Source organism: Rattus norvegicus, chromosome 1, assembly GCF_036323735.1.
Source record: "Rattus norvegicus strain BN/NHsdMcwi chromosome 1, GRCr8, whole genome shotgun sequence".
Taxonomy (NCBI): Eukaryota; Metazoa; Chordata; class Mammalia; order Rodentia; family Muridae; genus Rattus; species Rattus norvegicus.
Genome location: NC_086019.1, coordinates 42,790,146 through 42,800,932, shown reverse-complemented (window position 1 = coordinate 42,800,932; position 10,787 = coordinate 42,790,146). Strand labels below are relative to the sequence as shown.

Sequence of the window (10,787 nt, the reverse complement as noted above, 5' to 3'; positions counted from 1 at the left end):
GACATGACCTATCATCTCCAGAAGCTCCATGTATTATGTATGATAAGACATTCCTTACCATCTGTGTATTTCTCAACCACCCACACTCATGATCCTCAATAGGAAGCAGTAATTGAAGACCAGTCTAGGAGTCTGGGTATTAAGTGATGCTCTAGCTACTGGCTTAATCATTATTTTTAGGGCTTTTCAAAGGATAAAGTTAGAAATATTGCTTTTCTAAGAGGTTTTCTGTTTTTCTTTCTTTTTTACTCTTTTTATTGGTTATTTTGTTTATTTACATTTCAAATGTTATCCTTCTTCCTAATTTCCCCTCTGAAAAGGCCCCATTCCACACCCTCTCCCTCCACAAGGGTGCTTCCCCACTACTTACCCACTCCCGCCCCACCACCCTAGCATTTCCCTAGGCTGGGGCATCAAGCCTTCACAGGATCAAGGGCCTTCCGTCTCACTGATGCCAGATAAGGCCGTCCTCTGCTACATATGCAGCTGGTCTCTGGTTGGTGGTTTAGTCCCTGGGAGCTCTGGGGTGTCTGGTTGGTTGGTATTGTTCTTCCTATAGGGTTGTAAACCCTTTCAGCTCTTTCAGTCCTTTCCCTAACTCCTCCATTGGGGTCCTCATGCTCAGTCCAATGGTTGGCTGTAAGCATCTGCATCTGGCAGAGCCTCTCAGGCTCTTGTCAGCAAGCACTTCAGCCTAGGACCAGATGAGTTTAGTGCAGAAGACCTAATTCCAATATTGTTCAAATTAATCCAGAAACAGAAGGAACACTACTAAAAGGGAACTTCAAACCAATTTCACTTATGAATATTGATGCAAAAAAATTCTCACAAACCAAATCTAGGAACACATCAAAACCATCATTCATCATGAACAAATAGGCTTCATACCAGGGATGAAGGGATGATTCAGTATATGGAAATTCACCAACTTAATTCACTATATAAACAAACTCAAAGGGAAAAAAAACCCACACATGATCATTTCATTAGATGCCGAGAAAGCCTTTGACAAAATTCAACACCCCTTTCATGCTAAAAGTCTTGGAAAGTTCAGGAATTCAAGGCCCATACATAAACACAGTAAAAGCAATATACAGCAAACCAGTAGCCAACATTAAACTAAATGGAGAGAAACTTGAAGCAATCCCACAAAAGTCAGGCAGTGGATAAGGCTGTCCACTTTCTTCCTACCTATTCAATACAGTACTTGAAGTCCTAGCCAGAGCAATCAGACAACAAAAGGAGGTCAAAGGGATACAAATTGGAAAGGAAGAAGTCAAAATATCACTATTTGTTTTGTTTTGCAAGACAAGGTTTCTCAGTGAAACAAGCCCTGGTTGTCCTGGACTCACTTTGCTGACCACGCTGGCCTGGAACTCAGAGATCTGTCCACCTCTGCCTCCCAAGTGCTGAAATCAAAGTTGTATGCCACTATGCCAGGCTTTTCTAAGAGATTTTAAAGGAGGCTTGGTTCATACTAGTACAGTATATACTGATACAATACAAAAACCCATAATGCTAAAAATCTAAATCTTCGAGAATGAGCATGATGCAACAAGTAGGAGACCTCACACCTGAACTCACCCAGTGGACTCACTGAGTTGCACTGAGAACACTGTACGGAATTGCTTTAGCCTAGGCATCATGCAAGCATTCCTGCTAGCCTAGGCATCATGCAAGCATCCCTGCTAGCCTAGGCATCATGCAAGCATCCCTGCTAGCCTAGGCATCATGCAAGCATTCCTGCTAGCCTAGGCATCATGCAAGCATTCCTGCTAGCCTAGGCATCATGCAAGCATTCCTGCACTCTGTGTTCACACTTGCGTCTCTTCCCCAAGACACTGTATTATATATGAAAAGTCCCAAAACCTAAAACCATCTGACATACTTCTGGTCCTGCGTGTTTGGAATCAGGGTAACATGTGGACTACAACATTTAGTCCGCGGCATTTCTGCTTGTATAGTTTATTTCTCTTAAACAATTTCACTTCTCAAGGGCAGCAACCTCAGTGCTTTATCCCACAGCACACTCCATTATAGTTTTTCACAGAAGAACAGAAATGCCACCATAAAAATGTGTTGGCTGTATTTTGGCCACCATGCACCTTCCAAATCAATTAAAATGTCCATTGCATGGCTGCCTACCAACTGTATGAACACCTTTTTGTGTCTGTTTCACGTTTCTCTTGGTATATACAGCCTGTTTTTTGAGCCTTCAGTTATATAGATGCAGAGCTGGTTTTCCAAATAAACACATATTAAGAGATGTTTACTCATTCTGTTCCATTCTGGGTGATTCTTTCCTTCCCTCAGCTTGTTTTGTTTGTTGAAATAGAGTCTTATGAGCACAAAAGCTGGCCTCAAAATTTGATATGTAGCTGAGGATGACCTTGAACTGCTGACCCTCCAGGAATTTCAGCCTCACATTACCACATCCAGTTCCTTTCTCCGATTTTTTTTTTAACTTTAAAAAAGATCATATCCACTTTATGACAAGTCAGTTTTACTTAAATCGGGGCTGTCCAACATGAATTAAATTATGGTATACATTAAAAGCCATGAGACATTTGTTTTGTAATAAATAAGGCAGTGGAATTACTCATCAGTAGCCTTTTTAAGATAAGCTATTAGGTCTGCCCTTTCTCCCTTCTTCTTAATTCCAGCAAAGATCATTTTTGTTCCAGGGATGTACTTTTTGGGATTTTCCAAATACTCCATCAGGGTATCCTCTCCCCAGGCAATGCCTTTGCTCTTGTTGGCATCTGTGTAAGAGAATCCAGCAGCCTGGCCTGTCTTTCGCCCAAACAGACCATGGAGGTTTGGTCCAGTCTTATGCTTGCCTCCTTTTTCCACAGTGTGGCACTGGGCACACTCCTGAACAAAAATCTTCTTGCCTTTTTCAACATCACACATTTTAAATTCGGTCTGGGCTGGTCAACATCACAAATGATCAGACTCTTGGACAGACGTCCCACTCTCTAGCCCAAGGACACGCCGGCCCACGCCTATACCGGTGTCCTTCTATCTTATCTCTTATCCTGTTTTTAAACACAGACATTCCTTCATCAGCTAAGGGAATCACACTGTAGGAGTGAACTGCAGTGGACCCCACTGAAAGGCTTATGAAAATAGACTTCTGGATGGCGCCCCTGAGTTTTCAGTTAGTTGGCTGCAAGTGTTTCTAGCCAGTTCCCCTGTGATGCTGGTGTTGCAGGTACAGGGACAGTGCTTTCAGAAGCTTGTGTTTGGCATACTTAACTGCTCCTCCCCCCTGGCAGTCTATGGAGGTGTTCCTCATTGGCTTGCACTGTTCCACAGTACTTCATTATTTGCTTGAATATACAAAAGATTATTCAAGCAGCTTTTTGTTTATGTTGTCTCTAGCCCTTGGAGGATCAATTAGTACTGCCAAGTATCATATCAGACTGACTGATATTTTATCCTATGGGTAGCTTTCTGGAAGTAGGATTGGTGGGTGACTGGGTAAATTCCTATTTCTAAAAACTAGATTTGGACAGATTCCTCTTCAGAGATTCTGGGCCAATTTGAATCTGTTTCCTTATAGCCTAAACAGCATTCTAAACCCAGAACATTTTCCAGTATAATACTTTACAAATTCTAAGTCAGCTGTCAACTTCTAAGCACTGGAAAAATAATTTGATTTTTTTGCTTCTCCTGAAAAAGTACAGATTCCATGGACCTGCAGGACATGGCAAACACCTGTACCCTCTAAATGGCTCCTCCACATTGAGTGTGGTGGTTTGAAGATGCTTGGCCCAGAGAGTGGCACTATTAGAGGTCTGGCCTTGTTGGAGTAGGTGTGGCTTTGTTGGAGGAAGTGTGTCACTTTGAGACCTTCCTCCTGGCTGCCTGGAAGACAGCCTTCCCCTTCTGACTGCCCTTGGATCAAGATGTAGGACTCTTGGCTCCTCCAGTACCATGTCTGCCTGCATGCTGAAATGCTTCCTTTCATGATGATAATGGACTGAACCTCTGAATCTGAAAGCTAGCTCCAACTAAATGTTCTTTATAAGAGTTGCTTTGGTCATGGTATCTCTTTACAGCAATGGAAACCCCAAGATATTAAGTTAGACATTTATTGACTGTGCAGGACAGTCCTGGCTCCAGGGATAAGAAAAGCAAAGAGATTTGCCCAGGTCCTTCTGCAAGTGCACAGTAGACAGGAGTTTTCCAGTGGTCCTCGATGACTCAGAGTTTCTGGTCTTTTTACACTCTGGGATAGAAGAATATCCAGCTACCTTTCCTCACACTTTGAGACATTTAGGATCATGGAACAGTCATACTGAAAACAATGGCCTTCATAAAGATACGTTGCATACAGTCATATAATCAACCTGTACATTCTAGTCCCTAATAAGGCCATAGGAATTCTCAATTTTGTCACAGGTGACTATGTTCCTGTTCTAGAGATTTCTCCATCTGTAGCATATCCTTAACTGAGGATTAAATGCAGGTTTGAGCTTAGATATGCAAGCATCAGCACACCTTAAAAACAATGGTTTTATTAAAACAACAACTACATCAACAACAATAACAAACCAATAGTTCCTAGGCCTGTTTAATGCTCAAATGTCATTAGTCATTGTATAATGCTGGCCCAAATCCTTTTAAAGATGCATTTATAGGAATATATTATACAGATTAGAAAAAAGTAGTAACCACTTTCTAGTTATCTAGTTTTTATCAGATTCTAATTAGAGAGGACGCAGAAATGAGGGAATTATGCAAAAACCCAAGCTATAAGGTACAGGGCTGCCAAAGAGAGCACCCAAGACACCCACTGGCTGCCGAATGGGTGGCAGAGAAAAGATGTCTCTGGGATTTTAGTGCTTTTCTGCCACCAATCACTCTCTCCCTTATAGTCTTTGACTTCAAGGATGTTTTCTTGGACACAGTACATAGGTAGCACATGGGGAATGTGACAGTGGCTTGACATAAGTTTTCAACACTAGCAACTTCTTGATGATAATTCCAATATGTGGTGAGTGTGTGTGTGTGTGTGTGTGTGTGTGTGTGTGTTGTCGTCTATGTACACACATGTATTTATGTGTAGTGAGTGTTTGCTGCATTTTTCTGTGTATATGTGTTCATTCTCCTCAGTTATGAAGGAAGGGAAGCCCTCATGGGAGGTGACTGGGCACGGAGAGAGAAGAGGCTAAGGGGAAGTTATTCACTCTCTCCTGCATGCTGCCCAGAGTAAGCCCTACTGACAGTCCAATGAGGTATGAGCACGAGGGTGGCTAAGAGGCAATCTGAGGACAGACTCAAGTCTTTCAAGATGCTTCCAGAGCCCTGATTATAGATCAGTATACACGGGGTATCAAGCCCAGTAGTGAATACTTCGTTCTGTTCCTCAAGTCATGTAGAAACAGTCAGTAAGGCAAAACATTGTTTTCTTTCGTAGGTTAGGGACTTCCTTAGCCTACACATACCATAAAAGTAACCCAGGTCAAAGATGACTCTGTGTGTGGGAGCCCCAGCGATTCAGCAAAAATCAACTGTCAGCCTCTTTTGCTAATGACCTCTCAATTAAAGCAATTTTCCATTCCTCTCAGAGCAGAGCAGCTGGTGGCAGTTCAGCAAAATGTAACCTCATCTAAATGTCAGGGTGCTGAGTGAGAAGCAGGCAGTGCAGAGCCTGGCACGCCCTCCAGACTCCAGCTCCCATGTGAAAGTGCCGAGTGCTGAAGTTGGTCTTCTAATTAAACTTGGCAATATTACAATGAAAAATGAGATTTGGGAGTTGGCAGGGATGTACATAAACAAACTTTTATGTGAATAATTAAGCCAGAGTTAAGCGAGCACTGGAGCCTCTTTAATCAGCTTGTGATTACAGTTAGTAGTAAAGCCGAAAGTTTTCTGAAATGTCAGTGCTGCGCATGTGCTGTCAATGTTGTGCATGCGCAGTAGTTATTTTAATATACCTTTGAAATGCTCAGCCTATCTCTTTGTTTTCACACCCTTTTCCCGTTCTCCGATTTCTTTGTCTTTTAAAAATCCCTACCCTATATGAGAATCCATTACACATGTAGTTTCATGTGTAAGCATGTCTGCACCAACGTTATGCATGGGAACACACACACAGCTCTAAAAAAAGCAGGAGGAGTTATATACAGGCCTGCTGATTAACTTTCAGTGGTTTCCATCAAACCCAGGGAGCTGATAGGTTTGAATTCCCAGCCACGTGGATAGGTCTGCGGCCATTAGAACCAACCATGTAGAACAAGTGTAGAGCCAGGAATGGATGGAGCAACATCTTAGTTCATCTTGGACGTCAGGGCTCTAAATGAGGTGCTGATTGATGGTTGATTCCAAAGCATTGCTATGAACTCTACTTCAACCCGGTCCATTCAAACCTTCAAACCTTCCTACATTCCCAGAAATCACATGAGGTTTTTCTGCAAGACAAGTTCTTCTAGGTGGAGCTTTTCCAGAGCCCCAAAACAAAACTTGAATAAGACAGGGTGTTGTGTGTGTCAGACAGCAGCAATGCCTACTGCCCGGGATATCGCAGAATGCCAGCCTTCCAAGTTCAGAGCATGAATGTGCTTCATGTCAGACTCATGTCTTGTATTTTTTAAAACTACTAATGACAGGTAAGAAAAATATAGGAGACTCTGGGCTGTTTAAGAGGCAGGGAGTTAGCTTTACTGTTCTTTACTCCTTGAAAGGTAACAGCAGTGACTGACTATTCTGGTGTCACGCATATCACACTCAGAACATGTAGTTTCTTGTGATTTTTATTTTTATTTTTTAGAATGGATTTAGAGGTATGTTATACAGATATTTTTCCTTTACATTCTCTAGTCTGGATTTGTCCTCTCAAACTTTAAGTCTTTCCAAGGAAAGAATGAATAACATTATTTAACTACTGTACACACTCTAGGCATACTAGAGCTAATATCCACCTCTTTCCTCTCTATTACAGTTGTGTGTGTGTGTGTGTGTGTGTGTGTGCATGCTGACACACACACCCCTATGAAAACAAAACAAAAAACGTGCATGATTAGTTGGCTAGATTAATTCAATGTTGAATAATCATTTTTCTAACTTTAAAATGAAAACAAATTGTACTCTCTTTCTGCCTTGGTTTGTCCCAAAAGATGAATTTTTCTGCTTACCTTGGACACAAAACATTCTGCTATGGCCACAGGATCATTTTCACAGTTTTCCAGCTCTTGAAGAAGTTCGCTAGTAAAACAAAACACACAGCAAGTAAGTATCAGATTGTAGTCTTTAGGACATTTTATGGAACTTAAAATTTACCTTTCCATCGGTATTTACAAGGAATCAGGCAATACGGTCACAGGTCTACTGTCACTGTGTTCAAGGCTGAGATAAGAGTTTTCAAGGTCATGGGTGAAATAAGAGTTTAGACACAGAGTGGACCAGTAGTTCTCCCACCAGAGATAAGGCCTGCATAAGAGTTAAGTATCCTGAACATCTGTTACCAGTTGTCAACATGTTCACACACACCTATCCATTGAAGAAATGCTTAGGTACCCATGCAGTCTAAGGTACAAAAAAAATCACATACACCATGACCCCTGTCTCAATGAATTAGATGCATTTGAAAAATACGATGCTCTAAAAATCACCCCAATGAAATTACCAACAGAGGAAGTGTTCACGGGGAGACTGTTCCAAGGACAGATACACCAAGAGAGGAGCTATCACTGCTCAAAGGTAAACTCATCACATTCTGGTGACAGGACCATTGCACTGCATGGCTATCTGTTCAGCCATTTAATCTCCCAACATTGCACAAAATTCTGAAAGTGGAATTGCTTGTTCACTAGATATTCTTGGTTTAGTGACACATTTCCAAGTTGCGTCCTCATACATTATAATAATGTGTAGTTTAATGCCAGGCAGGTGCTTATTCTTAAATGGTATATGCCATATATTTAAGAAAAAGACAGTTCTACAGGAATTAGATTAAAATCGTTTCATGCTTTGCACTTCAAATTCTCGACAGCCTCTGCTGAGAAGTATTTATTGTTTCCACGTGCGCTGATGATACGTTGTCATCTTTCCAGTTTTAGCTGTTGTTTCTTTCATTTTATTAATCTCCCACCAGTAATTTTCTTAACCAAGTGTCTTTTGCAATCTGATTAGATTAAATGTCCATATTTACATCACTAAGACAATGAGAATACTATGGAAATAAAGTTCCTAGTTTAGCATTAGCAGGTACCAGGATTCCTTTTCCTTTCTTGTAGAACTGTGATTTCCCTGGAATTAAAATAATCTCTCCCAGAATTGATGACTTGTTTTTATATCATTAGGTATGACATTAATAAAATCATTTACTTCTATGCAGATGAATGGGAAAAAAACCCATGGTTGAAGAAAAGGGAGACCTGTTACCTCTTCATACCTGTATCATTTGGAAAAAAAAAGTCACAAAAACTTTCTCATTTCCACATGTCTCCTTCTAATTCCCTGCTAAACTGTGTGAGGATGATAAATCTCAAGCAAGCAAACATTTTCTCTGGGGTGTTGTGTTGCAGGGGGCCTTCTGTCTTGGAGCCTGTGGTCTGCTTTTCTGCCAACATGGATCTCTGTCCTGCTGCTCCGCAGTTCTACAACTCTCTTGGTGATCCATCACCCTGGTTTGCCTCCTGTGTTGGGTATCTCACTTCCTACCATTTCCCACAGATTCTCTCCTTTTAGAGAAGGCAGTTTCTGGAAGCTTCTTAAGTGAGGGTGACCAGATGTCTATGTTCTGAGTCAGTAAATGTCCTCCTTTCAACTGGCCTGAAAATGGCATTGGGACACAGGACTCTTGCTTGGAGTGATTTCTTTGAACATTCATGGAGCCCCATGAATTAAAATACTGCTGTTGATAATTTAGTGCCACCTTTCTCCCCAACTGATCCCTTATATGATTTCTTATTTTTCTGTAAGGTTTTTAGAATTTTGTCCTTGCTAACATAATTCCGAGGCTCTGTGTGGGTCAGCTCTGGGTCTGGTCCCTTATTGTACATAGCTAGTTTGGATTGATCTTGAGCTTTAGCATTGAAAGTTCCTTTCTTCAGGACACATACAGGACACTGCTTTCCATTCCATCTTCTCTTCAGAATACAGTGAGTTTTGCCAGAGGCTGTGGGACTTGGTTTGCTTCACAGAAAGCAGGAGCAGACATGGGGATGCCGGTGTGTGCTATGGTGTTAAATAGCAAGGAGAACTTCAAAAATGTAGAATGGTTCCCAAACAAAATCACGAAGCATAAAGTCATAAAGTCGTTTGGGTTTATGATCGTCTTTATAAAATAAATCGGTACTTTGGCCATTTCTGAGCTTTAGCTCCTAACATGGTAAATAAAACATAATAAAATGCAGGCAAGTATGTTATGGGTCTTAACCACCTGCAGGAATGTAAGGGATCCTGGGACCAAAAGTTAGAGACTACTGTTTTGGAACCATGTGTTCCATGCATCTGTCCCTCTGCCGGTGGCTGGCAGAGGTCCCTCTACTCACACTTTAGATCTGCTGGTCTGATCTTCTAATTTTTCTCATTTTCTCCTCTTCTTTTTCTCAACTTGTTGCTGGTAGTCTGCTCCTAGGATATCTTAACTTCATTTCTCATCTATTGACACTTTTCTTTTTTTTATTTCTACCACTACACTCGAGTTTGAAGGGTTTGGGGCTGTCCTTGTTTGAACCTGCTATTTGGATGTTTATGCTTCTGCTCCTATTTCTCAAGCATAGACTATTCTGCTAGGCAGTACAAGGACATGGAGATGTTGATGCTGCTCATGGAGGTGATGATGGTGACATTTCCTGGCTGTTCTTTGTCTTGTGCTGAGCTCTTGTTCCTCTGCATGATGATTTCTGCTTCTGTTATCCATTCAATGGTTCTCCTAAAAAAAAACCTCTGGGAATTTTTCCTTGTCCTGGATACTTTTATGTCAACTTGACATAAGCTAATGTCATCTGAGGGAATGAGAAAACACTTCTACAAGAATGGGCTGTAGGCAAGCTTGTTGGGCATTTTCTTAATTACTGACTGATGGGGCAGAGCCAAGTCCATTGTGGGTAGGACCATCCCTGGACTGGTGGTTCTGGGTTCTATAAGAAAGCAGGCTGAGCAAGCCACGATAGCAAACCTGTAAATAGCAACCCTCCACTGTAAGGAGGCCTCTGCATTGGCTTTTGTCTCCAGGAACCCAACTGGTTTGAGTTCCTGATTTGGTTTCCTCAGTAGACAGGTTATGTAAGGAAAAAAACAAAAACAAAACCCTGTCTCCCCGAGTAGCTTTTAGTTACAGTAGTTTTTTATTTTAGAAGTAGTGACTCTTCTATACCCATACTAGCAAATGGGACACCGTGATGTTGGTGACAATCTCTGTGCAAAGATAAAGCTTATCACATAGTGACCCTCAGTCTCAGGGAAGGGTATTCAAATACTTTGTGCAACATGACTTATTTACACCCTGAAATATCTTTAAAGTGGATTGTATATATGTTATATATACACACATATATACCAGAAATTAAAACTGATCATAATCAACTTATACAGAAGATAATTATATTAATATAAATATTCCTTCATTGCAATTTATACAAAACAGAGGAGCATGTTTTACAGTTTTGATTGTTTCTCATATCTAACTCCAGCTGGGTTCTCTTACCTACTTCTGAGTTCAATTTTCTGTAGTCTATCTGGGTGACTGAGAGACTTCCCTGTCTGGCATGATGAGAAGTGCTGAGGTAAAAAAGACAAAGCAAAAGTCCTATTTATGATTCATGTGCCTATTT

At 41.1% G+C, this 10,787-nt stretch overlaps 2 protein-coding genes across 11 annotated transcripts in view; both read right to left on the bottom strand.

The window, feature by feature from the left end:
- The window catches only part of Plekhg1 (pleckstrin homology and RhoGEF domain containing G1), a 229,705-nt gene that overhangs the window by 40,795 nt on the left and 178,123 nt on the right, over window positions 1-10,787 (bottom strand). For all 10 annotated transcript variants that reach the window (XR_010057385.1, XM_063273325.1, XM_063273307.1 and 7 more), the window contains one exon: window positions 7,143-7,212. Coding sequence is in view for 9 of the 10 variants with exons in the window: in XM_063273325.1 (XP_063129395.1) it covers window positions 7,143-7,212 (70 nt within the window). In the remaining variant the exon portion in view is untranslated. The remainder of the gene's footprint in view (window positions 1-7,142; window positions 7,213-10,787) is intronic.
- Window positions 2,467-2,925, bottom strand: Cycsl1 (cytochrome c, somatic like 1). Its single transcript, XM_063280809.1, has one exon. It carries the CDS (start codon window positions 2,911-2,913, stop codon window positions 2,596-2,598), a length of 318 nt encoding a protein of 105 aa, XP_063136879.1. The 5' UTR covers window positions 2,914-2,925; the 3' UTR covers window positions 2,467-2,595.

Bases quoted from the DNA above. Each gene is read 5' to 3' on its own strand.
- Cycsl1 (XM_063280809.1), bottom strand. From the start codon at position 2,913: ATGTGTGATGTTGAAAAAGGCAAGAAGATTTTTGTTCAGGAGTGTGCC.